This window comes from Perca fluviatilis, chromosome 20 (assembly GCF_010015445.1).
Source record: "Perca fluviatilis chromosome 20, GENO_Pfluv_1.0, whole genome shotgun sequence".
In the NCBI taxonomy this organism is placed as follows: Eukaryota; Metazoa; Chordata; class Actinopteri; order Perciformes; family Percidae; genus Perca; species Perca fluviatilis.
The window spans coordinates 17,573,494-17,592,948 of record NC_053131.1 but is presented as its reverse complement, the minus strand read 5'-3'; the positions used below and the strand labels follow the sequence as shown (position 1 = coordinate 17,592,948).

At 39.4% G+C, this 19,455-nt stretch overlaps 1 protein-coding gene across 3 annotated transcripts in view; it reads left to right on the top strand.

Annotated features, from left to right (window-relative positions):
• The window catches only part of LOC120548841, a 148,772-nt gene that overhangs the window by 83,350 nt on the left and 45,967 nt on the right, over positions 1 to 19,455 (top strand). For 2 of the 3 annotated variants that reach the window (XM_039785355.1, XM_039785356.1), the window contains 2 exons: positions 13,230 to 14,962; positions 18,534 to 18,565. In XM_039785355.1, the coding sequence (XP_039641289.1) occupies positions 13,307 to 14,962; positions 18,534 to 18,565 (1,688 nt within the window). In that variant the 5' untranslated portion in view covers positions 13,230 to 13,306. Of the gene's footprint in view, positions 1 to 13,008; positions 14,963 to 18,533; positions 18,566 to 19,455 lie in introns of those variants that run through there. The other variant, XM_039785354.1, reaches the window with a different exon arrangement.

The window sequence follows — 19,455 nt, the reverse complement described above, 5'->3', positions numbered from 1 at the left end:
CTCCCACTGCTCTCCCAACTTCCCTCAGCTTGTCTGTACTCAGGCCCAAGCCCATTTTTTACTACTGAAGATGTAAATAGCAAGACATTTGTCTTAAATATATAGTGTTTGATTTAAAAACGGCTTAGTCATTTTCCAAAACAGTCATTTTTAGAAAACAAATAATCACTTCAGCTGCAGATTAATACACATTTGGTGCACTAATGAGCAGCTAAAGCACTAGGACATTGTATTTGCATGTTGATTGTGCTGAGGGAACATTAAGTACATCGTAAAAAAAAAAGACTAAAGTACAAGTACCTCAAATTGAACTGAAGTACTTGAGTAAATTTACTTAGTTAAATTCCACCACTGTTCCTGTGTATCTGTGCTAAATAAGAAACTTTCAAATCAGACGCGTAACTATCGGTAAGCAGGGTAAGCAGTGCCTACAGGCCCAGACCAATCAGGGGCCCACATCACTGGAAGATATTGATTGACAGCCGGGGCCCCCTATCGCATTTTCATTACTCGCGACAATACCAGCAGTCCCACGTGCAGCCACTGGCCAAGCGGGTGTGAGAACGGGTCAAATAAATTTCCATGTTTCTGTTATGAAGACGAGACATGTGTGACTCGAACATCTCACATGTACCAACAAAACGTACAGTGAAAGACCGTGCAAAACATTTCAGACCGTCCTGCCAACCTGTATACATTTTAACATTTATGTACGCTGTAACGTTTTTTCACTCTAAAGTCACTGAAGCGGCTGCTGTTTCAATCCTGTCGGCTCTCTGCAGCGGGTGGGGCTGCTGCTCCATTTCCCCCGCGACTGACGCACGCACACACAATCACACATGGATTCAGGAAAAAACGCAGATGAGACGACACGATGACCTAAATTGAGGACAGCTACGCTCGTTATTGTAAGTGCAATGATAAGTTAAAGTCCAATAAGTACTTTACAGTCCTTCCAGAAAAACGCTGAGTTTTTTTGTGATTGTTGCAGGCAAAAATCTTTGATTATGCGGCACGTTTTCTTAAAAAATGCGATGGAATATGCGGGATATTTATACAATTTTATGCAATAAAATTGCGGGAACTTGCAAAAAATGCGGGAACTTGCAAAAAATGCGGGAACTTGCAAAAATTGCGGGAACTTGCAAAAACTGCGGTTTGATGAAAAGAGAAGAAAAAGTGATTCCCCCAACACCCTGCTTTTTTTAAACTTAATTTCCAAAAATAGTTTACAGATATTCAGTCATTGCAATAAGTAAACAAATAAGATAAAAAAATATATACAAATAATATAATATTAAAGTAAAAATAAAAGTAATTCTAAATCTAGTCTAAACAGAGGGAAATAAAAGATAGAAAAGAGACAGACGTTAATAATATAGACAGCAAGAGCACTTAAACAAAGAAATTTGAGTAGACATCAGATATTAAGATAGCTTTCTTATTGGATACCAACTTAAGAGACTCAAAGTACATGTCAAATTCAACCTCCAACACCTGCTTTTCGATGATGTTCACGTCGCGTAATTACGTCACTTCATAACGTTCCCATGGCAACAGGGGAAAATGGCTGCTCTTGTGTGAAGTAAACGCAACATTTTTTCAACTTTCTGCTAAGATTTTTGCAATGAAAATGCGGGGATTATGAAATCATGCAAGCACCGCATATTTTGCACGGAAATCTGCAATTTATGTGGCGAAAGTGCGGCATATTTGAAAAAATGCAGCCCCCACATGAATATGCGGACTTTGGCTGATTATGCATTGAATTATGCGATCGCATAATCGCGTTTTTCTGCAGGGACTGAAGACTTTATCAAACCGTATGAATGTGTGTGTGTGTTTGTGTGTGTATGTGGGCAGGATAGGAAATTAACTAACAATGTAAAGATCAACAAAACACTGACAGTATATGTTCATATTTGATTCATTCAATAAGTTATTATTTTTTTGTCTTAAATCCACAAGCCATTTTCATATTATACCAACATTTGCAGCATCCTGAGCCTTTTTGGTAAGGTTCCTCAGCCCAGAGTAATGAATTAATAGTAATTATTATTATTCTCCCCAAAACAAGTTTCCTTTTTATTTTTAATTAAAGAACTATACAAAAAAAGTTGCAACTGTTTTTGCAACTTTCACTGTCTTCTGCAACTTCATTGCAACAAAAGACATTGCAACTTTTATTGCAATTTTTTACAAAAGCTCCCGTGAAATCAGGCATTTTGGTCGCAACAATCTAAAAAAATAAAGGCTGCGAAATCCTGGAAGGACTGAGTGTTTTTTTTGTTGTTGTGCGCATAGGCTACTCCTGATTTTGCCTTGATAATCCTGCATAGGGGCCCGGTGTTGGCTCGTTACGCCACTGTTTCAAATCATTGTCAGAATACATGTTGCTGTGTTGTAGTGTTGTATCTTGTATCATAGAAAACACAGGTTACACCTTTTATTCTTCTTTGTTGGAATCATAAACCTTTGTAAATATTGATTATGTAAGACTGCAAAGCAAATAAATTCCACTCTGTAGGGCACTGTGAGAAGTTAGAAGGTACATTATTGTGATTTATTGTATTGCATTGTACATACATGATTTATGGGAAGATTCCTTTAGAGCTTGTATTATATTGTAAGCTCAAAGGATAGTTTATGAGGAGCTCAAACCAGATCAATAAAAAAACTGTGAAAAACAGAACTACATGTGTTGTGTGGGCTGTAAAGAACTTCTTATTTATTTATATATATATATATATATATATATATATATATATATATATATATATATATATATATACATATATATATATATTTAGCAGTTTCACGTCAGCTGCTGCTTTACTATCATTTATCCATTTAGTCTCATAGTGCAAATAGTGATTATAGTAAGTCCCTTTGAGGTGGTTATTGTAATTAAAAAGATAATTAGCGATAAACACACTGTAACGTTTCCTGTTTCCCTTGGTGTGTATTTCACTCTTTGTTGTTGTGCCAGAAGAAACCAGATGCCCTTTGGCCTCATTTACAAAGTGGATTTTGGCATCATGTTTGAAATCCACCAAACTGTCATTAAAGACTAAAACGTCTAAAATGTATTCGTGGAGTTCCTAATTGAGTCAAACTTGTGATCTTTAAGCACAAGAGAGTGTTAGCATTGGACACCTGTTTTGAATTTGAATACTGAAATATATGTACTAAAATTGCTCTGCATTGCATTCCCAAGATTCACTTTCTCTTAGGTATGGTTGGATATTCAGAATCGCAATCCATACAAATATAGAGCATCTCCTTCAATTCCTGTTGGCTGATGTTGTGTAAAGGAGAAATTCTCTGATATTTTTTAATAAACCAAACCTTGCCTTGAATTATTTTCTTATGCACAGAAATTGTACCAGACAATATGTTTTTTCTTTTTTTAAATGAGGCCCTAGTGCGCTTGATTGCTTGTGGAGACTAATGTAAACATCCTTAATCTCTCCCATATGCATTCAGCCTGAACACTGTTGCTGTGCAAAGAAGAAACAATCTGTCTTCTTTAGATTCTCGTCACAGCGTTATCATTTCCATCTCTGCCATACTTATTTCTGTCATGTGAATGATTTCCTTATTGATATTCATGAATCCTGTTCAGACATATAAATTAACTATTACCAGCTGTACAAGACAGCACTAAACACTAATGACAGCAAATTTTTCTGTTTTTCACATTTATATTTCCATCTTCTGCAGGTTGCACTTTATTACCAGAAAGATACATTTTTGTAGCAGCAGATTTACCCTCCTACAGTACCTTTTAACAAATGAACACTTGTATACACACATACACCTTCACGCCAGAAGAATAAGTGTAGAACTTTGCACATTTTAAGCCTGTACTGTGTCACTTTCTGCAGGTTAAATCATACACATACACACACACCTGCAGGTGAATAGCCGGTAGTTGCACCTCAGAATTCCCCATGTTCTTTAATGATAAAATTATAACTATTAGAGATAAAATCCATCACCTTTTGCCCTCAATTTCCAACGGTTCACCTTTAAACGCAGGATCACTAGAAAGAATGATAAGACCTGATATATGCTTAGACTGCTTTTATCCTATAGACCTTCAACAATTAATGTTAAAGGTATCCTCAGCTAAGCCTTCTACTTGTCTCTTAGCCATCCCAACGAGGCTCGTCAAAGAAGTGTAACCCATAATTAACACTTCATTACTAGATATGATCAATATGTCTTTATTAACAGGTTATGTTCCGCAGTCATTTAAAGTAGCTGTGATAAAACCTCTCCTGAAAAAACCCACCTTCGATCCTGACGTGTTAGCAAACTATAGACCTATATCTAACCTTCCCTTTCTCTCCAAGATCCTTGAGAAAGTAGTTGCTAATCAATTATGTGATTTTCTACATAGCAATAGTTTATTTGAGGATTTTCAATCAGGATTTAGAAAGCATCATAGCACAGAGACGGCACTGGTGAAAATTACTAATGACCTTCTTACTGCTGCAGACAAAGGACTTGTCTCCTTAAGTGTTTTACTAGATCTTAGTGCTGCATTTGACACTATTGACCATACAATCCTGTTACAGAGATTGGAATACTTAGTTGGCAGTGTTGTATAAAGTACTAGAAAGCAATACTCAAGTAAAAGTATCGTACTAGAAAAAGACTTTGGTAGAAGTGAAAGTTATCTTTTAGAATATTACTTAAGTAAAAGTCTTAAAGTATCTGATATATACTGTACTTAAGTATTAAAAGTAATTTTCTGATATTTAATGTACTTAAGTATTTGAAGTAAAAGTAAAAGTTTTTATTTTTTTAAAGCAAGCGGTTAGAACTTTTATTGTGAACTTTATTGTGGCTTTCTTATAGTAAAGCATAAAGCATATTCAGGGTTCCCATATCTTCTTAATCTCACTCATAAAATCAAAATCACATTCTTTTCTAGGACTTTTCAGGCACAATTCTCTTAAGTTCAAAGAACAAACAGCATATTTTTAGAGCTGACATCAATGTACAGAAACATTTCTTGCAAATACGGCCACGCTGCCCTGCAAAGGCAAAAGACCTTAACTCACTAGAGTGTGAAACTGAGAAAAAATGACTTTAAAGTTTCTGTTTTGTCCAGACAAAAGTATTATAGGTAGGACTCCCAAAATTTGACAACTAGTTGCTATAATGAAGAAATGTTTGTATGCAAAAACTCTTGAGCTCAAAATTTACCTTTGAATCTTGTTTGGCAGTTACTGTACTCTGCCTTTGTATCATGTGCCAAAAACAAGCATGGTCATGGCAAGTCATGCAAAGGCAAAAGGCAGTAACTGACATATAATCAATATTTGCTTGCTTTTCACCATACTTACATCCATTATAAGAACACCTAACCAAGGTCTAGTCATCATGGTATTTGTTTTAAATTATAGAAGACCTTTGGTTGTTCCTATTTACTGCTATAATGATCAGGATAGTGTGGCAATACTAACACAGTAGAACAGTATGACAGATAAGTTACTTTGCAGTACAGTATACAATATGAATAAATACAATAAATATTTTCTCAATAAAGTTAATTTAATTATAATTGAATACAAAGGTATATTTATTGTTTAACAATAAATATATTATGTTTAACACTTTTGCAAGGCACTGTATCTGTGTCATATTCTCATTAGGGTCTGAGCCCCCCTAAAGGTCTGATCCTAGAATCGCCCCTGGTTAAGGGCCACCAAACTGCGCAAAATGCACAGTCAACAAACTCGACTTGGATTACTACTTTTTAATTCTGTGATAACATTTAGGTTAGCCTACTTTTTTGTACGGACGTTAGCAATAACTAGCTTAGTGCTATGGATTTGTGTAAGATTTGACATGAACACCTGCAAGAAGCAGGGGCGGATCTACAGGGGGTCAAGGGGGGGCAGCTGACCCCCCACTGTAGGGCCTTGCCCCCCCAGCTGCCCCCCTAACTTTGGTGTTCAAAAAACTTTGCTTGTAAAAACAAACTGCCACTATGTGCACAGGCTTCTTAAAACATTGAAACAAACAATTACTTTATATTAATTCATAATAAATAATAATTGTAGATGTAATCTTAGCCCCCTGCCCCTCAAATACTTAGCTACGTCCCTGCATCAAACGTGCAAAGCGGCGTTCGCACATTCTGGCTCGCACACAGCGAGTCTGCTGCGGTGTGGTGGCCCTGCATCCCGGCAAAGACTGGAGCGACCGAGCTGGGCCACGCCTCCTCATTTACATTGACATGTGTCAAGTCCAAACGAAAAGGCAATGTTAAATGGAAATTCAAAAGCCAAATATTTAATCCAAATGAAAATCCAATGTTAAATTGAAATTCAAAAGCCAAATATTAAATGAAAATTAAAAGCCAATGTTAAATTGAAATTCTAAAGCCAAATATTAAATGAAAATTAAAAGCCAATGTTAAATTGAAATTCAAAAGCCAAATATTAAATTCAAAAGCCAAAGCCAAATGGAAAATTAAAAAAAAATAATAATTTTTTTAATTTGATCTTGCTTTGTTTTCTCTTTGGACTTTCAATTTCTCTTTGGACTTTCAATTTGAATTATGAATAAATATTTCCTCCATACCTGGATGACCTACAATTTTCTGATGTTAAACTCTAACAAAACTGAAGTTATTGTGCTGGGCCCTATACACCTCCGAACCTCATTATCTAAGTTATTTTTGATCAGGATATATCCTTTAACGCCCATCTAAAACAAACCTCAAGAACAGCCTTTTTTCATCTTCGTAACAGTGCCAAAATTAGGAATATCCTGTCTCAAAATGATGCTGAAAAACTAGTCCATGCATTTGTTGCTTCCAGGCTGGACTAACATAATTCCCTACTGTCAGGTTGCTCAAATAAGTCCCTTAAGACTCTACAGCTGATCCAGAACGCTGCAGCGCGTGTTCTGACAAGAACTAAGAAAAGAGATCATATTTCTCCTGTATTAGCTTCTCTGCATTGGCTTCCTGTAAAATCCAGGATTGAATTTAAAATCCTCCTCCTGACCTACAAAGCTCTAAATGGTCAAGCACCATCATATCTAGAAGAGCTCCTAGTACCTTATTGTCCCACTAGAGCACTACGCTCGCAGAATGCAGATCTACTAGTGGTTCCTAGAGTCTCTAAAAGTAGAATGGGAGCCAGAGCCTTCAGCTACCAGGCTCCACTCCTGTGGAACCAGCTCCCAGTCTGGGTTCGGGGTGGAGACACCGTCACCACTTTTAAGAATAAACTAAAAACTATAATCTTTGATAAAGCTTATAGTTAGGGAGGAGGAGTTGCAGTGTCCACCTAACCCGGCCCACCTGCTTCTCTTCATAGTCGGCAGATTAATATAACAAAAGTAGAGGGAGGCAGGCTAGTACAGCCGGATCCGGCAGGGGAGAATTCCAAGTCCGAACAGGCTCCTCTCCTTAAACTGCCTGTCTCTCTTAGTTATGCTCTTAGTTATGCTGTTATAGTTTTAGACTGTCTGGGGGACTTATTTCCTTCCTTCCTTTGACTCTCTCCTCTCCTCTTTCCTTTGACTGCTCTCTCCTCTCAATTTTCATCTCTGTGCATCCCGTCCTACGGGATGCCTGTTACTAAACGGGCTCTGAGGAGTTTGCTCCCCGGAGTCCTTGTGTTTTGATTTTTTCTCATCCAGCATATTTCGTTGGAGCATGTGGGCACCAAGATCTTGGTTGCAGCTGTCACCGTGGTCCTGCTGCACTCCCTGCCAAGCTCTGCGGTGCCCTGCAGTGTCATGCTGCGTCCTGCTGAACCCTACAGCTTCCTGCTACGTCCTCCATGCTCTGCTGTGCCACGCTACATCCTGTAATGCCCTGCAGCGTACTGATATGACATGAACTACTACGACTATCATTTGAAGTCACTATTCCTTGTCTTTAAAATGACTACTATTGCCTCTGTTTATCACATCACCAACCGGCATCGTCGGGTCTGGGTCTGTCCGAGGTTTCTTCCTAATAGGGAGTTTTTCCTCGCCACTGTCGCTCTGCTTGCTCTTGGGGGAATTATTAGAATTGTTGGGGCTTTGTAAAATATAGAGTGTTGTCTAGACCTACTCTATCTGTAAAGTGTCTCGAGATAACTCTTGTTATGAATTGATACTATAAATAAAATTGAATTGAATTGAATTGAATGTTTTAACATGGCCATTGTTTAAAATGGGTAAACCATCTCAGAGCAGTATGTGTGTGCAACTATACAAGGGATCAATTAATAATAGATCCAGCACATCCAAAAATGCGAAAGAAAAAAGCAAATATCACATCGTTCATTTGTTTCAAACCATGGGCACAGATTATAATTTGTCCTCTGGAGCATCTGGACATCCATAACCAATCACTCAATACACTTTGTAGACTACTGAAAACACCAACACAACAGGTGGTAACATTCAAACTGAAGTATGGTTTGAAATCTGCTCCTGTTTTTTTCTGTCAAAATCTTTTCTTATAAATTGGGAGTCAAACCTATTACTACTAATGGTTAATCCTGATATTATTGGCAGTAATGCTGTTACCCCAACGCGCATGTACAATAGGATAAAAACAAATAAGGCCCTGGTCAGAAAATTCAGATTGAAAACATTTAAAAGCATCTCACTGAGTGGCTTTCAAAAGATTCCAAAACAACGTTGACTGTGACTTTTTAAAAACAGCAGTAACGTTTTCTAAGCAGTTTAATTTCACATCAACACTGACTGTGTCTGTGTAAACAAGCGGTGGAACGCAGGTGAATGATACTTCACTATAAAATACAGCAGCTGAGAAAAATGGATCTAATTGTTATTTTACGGTGTGTGACCACTGGAGTGCGCTGTTGCATACGTAAACAATGGACGTGTGTAATTGCATTAACAAATGAAGGGAGTACTCAGCACATGTGCATAGAGTACATTCATACATACATGCTTGTCAGTGAGCATGTACATATAGGTGTGTGCAATAGTTGGTGTGTTTTATGTTAGTCTGACCTGTAACCCAGTATCCAAAGCTTTATCCAAAACTTACTGTCTTTTTCTGCCTCAAATGAAAAATATGCACCACCACAGGGCTCCCCTCGACATGGAAATGAAAAATATTGCTTGTCATGGCTGTCAGACTCCCTATCCTTGGTCAGACAGTGCTGCTGACATTTCCTATAAGTGTCTGTTTTATTGCCTTGGCATTTAGAGGGAGCGCTTTACGGATCTCTCCAGCACATAGCTGGATGAAAAAAAAGATGGATCCAGATCACAATCACTGTTTCCAAGACAACATCAACACTGGGGTAAACTGGGGGATCTGCCATTTGTTTGAGTGCTCACTAATAAGAAGATAAAACACAGCATGTGGGTACTGAATGGAAGTGGCTAAAATTATATTAAATTTGAATAAGTGAGTGTTGCTGCAGTTGGATGTTTTTCTTCAGCAGCAATTGGGGGAATTCTTCTCATGCTGAGTTGAGCAGACAGACTTGCAAGTATAAATGTGCACAGACTTAAGTGTGTTTGCAAAGGGAATGCTCACAGTGGGTCGTAATGTAGAAAGCTAACTGTAGGCACAGGTATACATAAAAACCACTGTCTCTTGATTTGAACTGAAAAAATAAACTGTACAGATTGATTCCTGAGGACAGAAAAACACTTTCTGACCAAGCATATGTACATAACAGTGTGCCATTTTTAACATTTTTAACTGTTAATTTTTGTTCATAATCATGAGGCAAAATAACATTGCCTCAGCTATAATCTGGTGCAGAAGTTAGTTTCTGTAAGGTGTGAAGATTAGTAGACACAAGATGGATCACAGAGGAGTACCTCTGCATATTGGTGATGGATGACTACCTCTAGGCATATAAGCAAATTGTAATTAAAGCTGCTTTTGGTATAATTTTAAATTTGATTACTTGGAGAAATAGAGCCCCTCAGAGGTCATGTTTAACAGCATCACAGTCACAGTAACAGATTTGGACTTGATTGTATTTATTTAGGAGTTGCCCAATAGGAGAAAAAAAGTGTTTATTCATACAACTTATTCTCCAAAGGTTAATGGTGAAGGAGTCTTTGAGGCAGGATGTGGAAAGATGAAATCTGGACCACACAGTCATAGTAAGAGCTTTTAATGATGTGCGGCAACTAACGTTTCAACATAAAGTAAAGAATGATAAACAGAACAGAAAGAACACCCCCCCATCTGTGTCTTTTGGTTATATCAATAGCATCCTAAGCAGTGCTCCAGTCTTGCGTAACCACAGAGCAGCTAATTACATTGTTGGTGCAAAGGTGAAACCTTGCCTCTATTAATAGACTCTCAATGGAAAGATCAGCATTAAAATCTAACTAATTAATTACATGCTAAAGGTAAAAAAAAAGGACTATTTCACTCATCTGATTTTCATCCTTCAACACCAGTGAAGGCATTGCAGAATTTAATTTAGTTACTTGCATTAAACGTTTTCTGTGGGAGAAGGATTAGGAATTTTGATTGGCATATCTGGCTATACTGTCATACATTTTGGAAGACATACAAAACATAAAGCACGTCTTCATCAGAGACTGATGACATGCTTTGCTTATGTCAAAACGTTATATAACTTATTAAAAGCTCTTACTTTGACCGTGTGCTTCAGATCTCATCTTTCCAGTTTTCAGCCTCCAAGGTTTTTTTTTATTACTTTGGTCTTCCTAGAGTTCTGTCTCATATTAAAGAGGGTACAGCTGTTGGAGAGGTGTTTTATTCAGTGGTTCCGCCATCTGCTATGTAGAGTAGCTTCACACTGTTCACTCGCAGTAGGCTGTCCTCTTCCTGTTTTGGTTGAGTACCCTCCTTTGTGTAGGAATCAGTCCTGCACAGTTTGTGGGAAATTATACCCGCGGACACATGAAAGTGGCATGGAAAGCAGAACAAAGAATAAACCAATGTTCTTACTGATGTTTTTCTTTTTGTACAGCCATGATGTCAAGCATAAATAATAAATAAATAAATAAATAATCAGAGAATTATATGGTAAGGTAAACTTTTGAATTATGAATACTGTAATCTGCACTAGTGTTGAAGAATGAAATTCAGATTCAGACTATTGTTCCTTTTTTCAACCTTTAGCATGTATTGGTATTGGTATTGTATTGGTTAGATTTTAATCCTGATCTTTCCATTAAGAGTCTATAGAGGAAAGGTTTCACCTTTGTGCTAACAATGCAATTAGCTGCTCTGTGGTTACAAAAGACTGGAACACTGCTTAGGATGCTGCTATTGATGTCCCACTGCCAAAACCTAAATGTGGTTACATTGGGGATGTCAAGGGGCAGAAAAGCCACAGATTGATTGGATATGTCTATTCTGTTCACATATTGGCTTTGGTTTTCTCCTTTTCTTTCATATATCCTGTACCTAAATTGTCATGTAAATCCTCCTAAAGATGCTTTTGGTCAAGCTTTTAGACTCAACACAAGATATATCAAATTATGTTGTGCTGTTTTTATAAGATGAACAGAGGTGTCAAGTAACAAGCACAAATACTTCCTTACCTTACTTAAGTAGAAATTTTGGGTATCTATACTTTACTGGAGTAATTATTATAAGCGCAGACTTTTACTTCTACTCCTTACATTTTTACGCAATTATCTGTACTTTCTACTCCTTACATTTTAAAAATATCCTCGTTACTCTTATTTCAGTTCGGCTTGTTTTCATTCCAGCTTGTCATCGTTCAACAAAAACACCAAAAAAACTTATCCAGATAAATCGCGGCATCCGGATAGAGTGAACTTGATTGTGGTTGGATGAGAAGTATAAACATATACCATTCCGACACCCTATTGGTTTGTACGCGATCCATCACACGTGCACATGACACAAATCACGTCACACTCCAGGAAGGAACTAGCAGATGTATGTAGCCTAGTACGAAGATGTCTGTGGCAGATACTCAAGAGAACTGAAGCTAAATGTCCCAACCAAGCACCAGCAAGGAGTTTGGTAGCCAGGAACACCAGCCAACCCTTCTACGTCCCTGGCCGTACCTGCAAGAATTTTTTGAAATGATTGGATGCAAAAACAACTCCTTTCGAATGCGGCGCAAGCTCTGCGCACCCAAGTACCATGAGCTAATTGTTTCCAAAACTCGCCGTTTAATTTGAAAAAGCATATTGGTATTATTTTTTCCCTTACATTACTTTTACTTTTATACTTGAAGTAGTTTTGAAACCAGTACTTTTACACTTTTACTTGAGTAAAAAGATTGAGTTGATACTTCAACTTCTACAGAAGTCTTTTTAAATCCTAGTATCTATACTTCTACCTGAGTAATGAATGTGAATACTTATGACACCTCTCAAGATAAATATACATTTTAGTTTGGTTGTTATAAGAGTCTCTCAAACTCCATATTGTGCAAGACTTCAGGTAGAGATATCTTCAGGGGAAAAAATTGTAGTACTTTGAGGTGCTACCAATTTGTATGATCCTTTCAGCTTTAGAGCTGATGTTTCCACCAGGTGTCTGGACAACATCTGCTGGGAGGCTCCTTTTCATCCGAGCAACAGATGCTACTTCTGCACCTCACCGCCTCCATAGAGATGTTCTGTCTAGAGATTAAATAGATTGTAGGAGTGACAAATTATAAATTAATGATATCAAGTATGTCTTGAGGGACGAGTTAAAGTAAATGAATGTACTCTTGTAAGTTTATCTCTGCACCGCAGCATAATATACACAACAACAAACCACTAAAAGTAGCATGTGTGACCAATCAATCTGTGGCCACTTTGCTTGCCTGCTGTCCACAAAGCAGATTTCACGTGGTAGCTGTGGTCAATATCTCTGACCTGGATATCCAGCTGCTTTCCAACCCCATACTCGTCGATACGCAAATTCATTACAGATGATGCCCACAGACAAAGCACTGTTGATGCAGCTGTTAATCTATAATGCTATTTTAAAAAGGAAAAAATTGAATTGACAGTGTCAGTTTATGAATGGTAATGAAAGTAGGTTGGTTTACATCCAAATGACTATTAGACGCTAACCTCTTTGGGATCTCATTGTGTACTGAGCTGAAGCAGTAAAAGTGTGTCACACTGCAACAGCTTGGGTGCCCTGCTGGTGGCCTGGACAACTAGGACAGAGAATTGAAATTGGGCAAAGCCAGAGGACAGAAAACCATTGGAAATCTGTTGTACTAAGCCTGACATGGTTCACTTGTGCGTGTCCATTTCAGAAGATGGTCTCAGGCTCGAGTCTGTACAAAAAGGATCACCAAAGACTGTGCGAAGTAAGGGAAAGAAAGCAATTAATATGGCTACTCTGCGGCGCCAACCAAGAGCCCGAACAGCAGCAACTCGGCAGGATCGTGGCTCCTGCTCTTCCACCGCATCTTGCCCTGTCTTCTCTGGACCATACAGTGACCAAGAAGAAGCCCCACCGCTACGCCGCCAATCCTCTCCTTTACTACTCAAAGGTTCTCTTTCCAGTCTACACAGCTCTACCAGTCCAAACCCCAAAGGTTCCCTTTCTAACCTCCAGGGGTCTATTCCTTGCCTCCAAGGATCATTGCCACGTCTACAAAGATCTCTGCCCAGCTTCTGGGGCTCTTTATCCAGCCTGAGGGGATCAATCTCTCGGTTGAAGAGGAGGTCACTTGGAAGCCTGGACAACTCAAGCCCCAGCCCTAGCCCCAGTGAGAGGAGTACCAGCCCCAGCCTACAGAGCGGCAATGGAAGCTCCAGTGATGATGATGGCAGTTGGGACACTAATAGCTGGAGCTCAGGGGCCACCTGCCTGCTACGGACTCCTGTTAAGCAAGATAGCAATGAGGCATCAGGTGAAAAGCCTTTCACGACTGACCAAGCATCTGCTACTTCCATGGATGAGCCTGAAATCATTTACCAAAATCTCATCTTCTCACATCCTGCTGCTAAAACTGAAAGTAAAGGAGATTGTGCCCCTGAAAGTTCTTCCACAGCGCTAAGGAAAGACGTGGGAACCCAAAGTGTGTCCTCATCTTGCCTTAGCAAGAATTCTGCTTCCATCTCATCCCATCAGCAGGATGAGATGACCGACAACAGGCGCAAGTTCTCGCAGTTTCTGAATGAGGTGACCTGCAGGGTGTTGAAATCTAAGGACAGTCCTCCTCAACAACAGTCTACCCTTCGACATTGCTACCCATCTCCTCCACCACCGCTGCCATCAACCCCCTCTCACCGCATTCACCCGCTCACACTGCATTCAACACCAGCAAGCCTGCCACCACCATCTACATCAGCCACAAACTTGTGGTACACCCAAGCCAGCTCAAACCTCCAGACCATCAAGGAGTATGATTCAAAGGGCATTACCAGTCCCATCCACCAGTGGAGCAAGACATTACCCAGCTGTAAAATCTTGGAGCCTGGGGATGTGTTGAGGAAAGTGAAAGGGGAAAGTCACCCATACCGAGAGCACAACCTGGAGTTATGCACAAAGATCCAAGCGCAGCCCTCCACTGGGAGACTTTATCTGGAGACAGACATTGACAGTGTGAGGCGACTTGATGAACTGGTAGCTAATGATACCCTGGGGAAAGAGATAAATGAGAAAACGCCAGAGAAGGTTATGAAGAGAGAAAAGGAGAGGGAAAACAGGTTTCCATGGGAGATAAATGGGAGCTCAGGGATGGAAAGAGGCAAGGAGAGGGAGAAGAAAAAAGAGAACCCCTGGGAGAGAGACAGAGGAATCGAGAAAAGGAAGGACAAGGATAACGGAAGAGAAAGGCTTTGCTTGGAGAAAGACAGAAGGATGGAAAGAGGGAGGGAGAAAGAAAAGAACATGTTATTTACCAGTTATGAGCCCCCTCCTCCTCCTCAATCGACTTCCAGTAAATGGAGTAACACCTGCCCTGTATTCAGCTGGCCAGAGGGCTTTCCCAGAATGTCCTACAGATCTACCTCACTGCCCAGACCTGTTAATATCACTGTGAGTACTACTACATTTAAAGAGTTGATTCACCTATTTCACAAAATACATATTTTCTATTTTTCTTTCTAAGATGTTGGTTGACACCCCAATACAATAGGAGATGAATATGAATTAATTTAAGGTGCTCATAGCAGTAGTAAATTACAATTAAAAGGTTTGACAACATTTCTTTCCTGGTTGCACTGTGTCGTCCACAGAACACCACTATCACCAGACAAGAATGTTGATATTGGATAACTCCGGTCTCCTGCATGACAATAGCACTATATTCCTATCCACGAGCCTGACCTCCATACTTTTAGTTTCTGCGTCACCAGACACTGGCATTGGATGTATATCATGAGGCGTGGAATTGTCGAATGGAATTTCTAGGGAAACTGTGTTGCAGAACACCCTGCCAAAAATTTCTATATCTTTGGTAGAAAATAGTTTCTGTGAATATTTGATAGTGTTGGACTAACCTAGCTGTTTTTGTTTCCTAATGTCTTTCTTTTAACACCTCTGTTGGCAATGGAAGGGTGTAAACTACCATCTGCTACTATCCCTTATTGATACACATTAAGCTGCCAGCCACTGCTTTTAGCCTGATAGAGGGAGTTTGTGGCCAAGAACATAAAGTCAGAAACATGCTTCTTTGACCCTGTGAACCAGCATCAGCCTTGTTATGTTAACCAAGAATTCCACCCTTTGCTTTTTTATTAATAAGGGACAAAATGCCACTAATTAACCCTGACAAAGCACACCTGTGAAGTGAAAACCATTTCAGGTGACTACCTCATGAAGCTCATTGAGAGAACACCAAGGGTTTTCAGAGTTATCAAAAAAAGCAAAGGGTGGCTACTTTGTTTTCAGTTATTTCACACTTTTTTGTTAAGTACATAATTCCATATGTGTTCATTCATAGTTTTGATGCCTTCAGTGAGAATCTACAATGTAAATAGTCATGAAAATAAAGAAACACATGAATGAGAAGGTGTGTCCAAACTTTTGGCCTGTACTGTATATATATATATGACAGAGGAACATAAGACTCTCTGTGTGTCGTGTTTCCTCATCATTACTGGAAACAAGGTGCCAAATTAATAAGATTACACAAGTCTCTGATGATTTCACTCAATCTTTATTTAAGGCTTTGATATATTGTGTATTGCATTACATTCCTCCTTGTTAGTAAAATATTATTCATCGAGACTTATTAGACGTGAATCATTTATGTTTGGTGTTTTGCTTAATTGTGTCTGACACATCACCCACTTGCCATACAAAATAAAATCTGCCAAGATGGGAAATATGAATTATTTTGTGCTTTACATGCACAGCAATGTAGTGCATGTGAACAGAACATATCCTCACTCCTTCTTTTCAAACACAGACTGGAAATGAAAGCACAACCTGCGGTTCAAATTCATCTTTTCTCACTGGATGTGCATTTTCATAGCCATGATGTTCTCAAAGGAGTGCTATGGTAAAGGTCTATATTAATTCTGATTTAAATGCATTAGCATCTCTCTGCCCTCCAAACATCCAAGAGATAGCAAAGAGAAAGTATTGGTCCCTTTGGCATGCGGTATTAAAAATACATCCACCCTTATTTACTGCTTATTTACTCAGAGCCCAGAGTAAAAGAGAGAAAGATGCCTTGGGTTTCAAACAAATTTCACTATCTTGCTTCGCTGCCTGTGTGAAGGTAGCTAATACATTAATAATTTAAACACTTTCCTCCATTTTTTTGGTGCTTTTGAGCCTCGGGCTTAGAAATGGCACTCAGTACTATGGCCTCTCACACCCTGCTGCACTGGTTGCACTCTTATTCTGCTAAATGCGGACCTTGACCAATGTCAGTCCTGATTATAATTCATTCACTGGATGGCAGCTCCCTAGCAACTGTTCAGCCGATGAGTGGGTGTACAAATTGAAAGGAATACATTTGGTATCAAGAGAGAAAACTGCTGTATGGCAGCTTTTCACACAGTTAGTGACTTAAACAGACAAGGAGGGAAAAAAGGACTCTACTTCCAGGAATGCCAATCCTCCTCCTCCTCCCTCTCTCTCTAGGCTTGCCCTCCCCACACAGAGGGATGCTGGGATGGAGGGATGGACAGAGGGGATTACTGAGCGTTGTCTCATTCAGTAGCTGTATGAGTCATCCTGCTGTATCACTCACACTGTTTGTAACACCCACACAACACAGATTGCACAACATCATGAAGCACAGCATACACATGCTCACATACACACACTGCACTCTCATGTTGAAGCTGTGTCTACCTGTGACATTCATTGTACCTCACTGAATCCTCTAATAAATATTGAGGCTGACAGAAACTGCATGCAACTTGGCACACACAAGCACATGCACACACACACTAACCTGCTGAAGCACTAACAGCACGCACAAACAGTATCTGACTTTCTGTGCTCTATAAAGTTTATGATCATGAGCATACATTGGGAAGGGTTGTGTCACTAAAGTGTTACAGTAGATGCTTTTTGGGGGTTTTTTGGACCTTGGCTGCAAATAGCTCTGCTGTGTCAACTCTGGTCCTGGGGATGCATTGAGTAATTGGTTCTGCACCAAAGAATTAAGCACCAGTGAAAATGTAAATGGTAAATGCTCTTGTGAAATCCATGTCATGCATAATTCATGTGTACTAAAAAAATGTGTGCAAACAAGAAGCTGTTCTCACAATCATATCTATACCATGATACACATATGAAGACATGATGGAGAATTACTGAGTGGATTGGGGTGTCACCTCCATCTTTGTACGTGTTATTTGTTTTCTTTTCTTTCACGTTAAATGAGAAGATTGATACCACTCCCATGGCTGTACGATAAATCTGAAGCTAGAAGCTATTAGCTTAGCTTGGCCTTTAGGTAGAAACAGGAAAACAGCCACAACTTCTTGGTTTGGGAAACTTATATAATGTATTAATTGGTGAGGTTTAAAGATGGCGGTAGACTGAATTTTTTTTATCTTTGGACAGAGCCAGGCTAGCTGTTTCCCCGTTTCCAAAGTTTATGCTACGCTAAGCTAACAGGCTGCTGCTGGTAGCTTCATATTTAACGTAAAAACACGAGAGTGGTATCTTTTACTCTAAGTCTCAACAAGAAAGCCAAGAAGTGTGTTTCCCAAAATCTATTATTTTAAATTGAGTCTCATACATAGGCTAAAATTATTCAGGTGTGTTGACTTTCTTACTTTTCCTCTTAGAACTTTTCATTTTCTATCATTCATCTTTTGTGTTTTTCTTACAGTATGTAAGTTTGCCTCTCACCCTCGGGCACGTTCTTTTTATATCTGCATTTTTCTTTTGCACTTTTAATCTGTCATTTCTTGCTCTGTTTCTCTCCCTCATCCCTCTGTCACTTAAAGCTCTCAATATTGATATATGTATGTGAGAAAATAATGGATATATTTGTTTGCCGAGACGTAGCCGCTCTGAGAGCTCGTTAAACACCAGATAAGAGGTACTTCACAGCATGCAGTGGCAGCAGCGGCGCCAGATAAATCTGCTTGATAAATAAATCTAATAATTTTACCCTCTCTTGTTATCTTCCTACCAGGAATCTGATGGAGAGATGCAGCATGACACGAGGTTAGCCACTTTCACTTTTACCTTCTCTCCTCCCGCAGTGACACCAGCACCACACCTCTCTCTCCCTTTTATTCTCTCTCCCTTTGCTTCTCTCCTTAAGTCCAATAACCCCTCCTCTTCCCATACACCTCCTCCTGCTCCATTCAATGCTCAACTCCCTCTGACTCTCTCTCTCTCTCTCTCTCTCTCTCGCTCTCTCTCTCTATCTATCTATCTATCTCTCTCTCTCTGCCTACCAGCCTGTCACCAGTCACAATTGGAGGAGGCTTTTTCTAAATGCATGCTGCTCTGAAGGGATGCACAGGCTAATGAATATTGTGATCTTATCTGCTGAAAATGAGGCGAAAAGCACATAAACGGTAAGGCAAGAAAGAAGAGAAGTGCATGCCTGGTTTTATTAGCTGCTTGGAGACAAGTGCGTGTAGTTCCTCTGCAACACTTATGAAGATAATGATTGTAGTGAGTAGCTGTTGTGTCGTTCTGTCCATGTGTTGCATAGCCTGAGTGCTTCCACAAAAGGGTTGGGTAGACAGCTGTGCATTCAACAGTGCAGTAGGAGAATATCAATACACGTTGTGCAGCATGTTCGAGTAAACTGAAGCTTGTTGTCACCGTATTCTCTGCATCAGAAGAAGTGAGGCTGCTGTTCACTGTTGGGTTTTGTTATGAAGTAAAATCTGCGTTGTTTTTTGTTCAGTCGATTCAGCTGTCATTTGGATTTTATTGGCGTGAGAATAATGAGGCGGCAAATGTTTTCACAGCCCTCAATTAACTCTCATATTCATTCACTGGGCAAGATGATACCACAGAGAAGCAATTATGGCTGAACATGTGCATCATGAGAGAGAAAGTTGTTCTCATTAAACTCCTCACCTTGTATAGATTAAGAG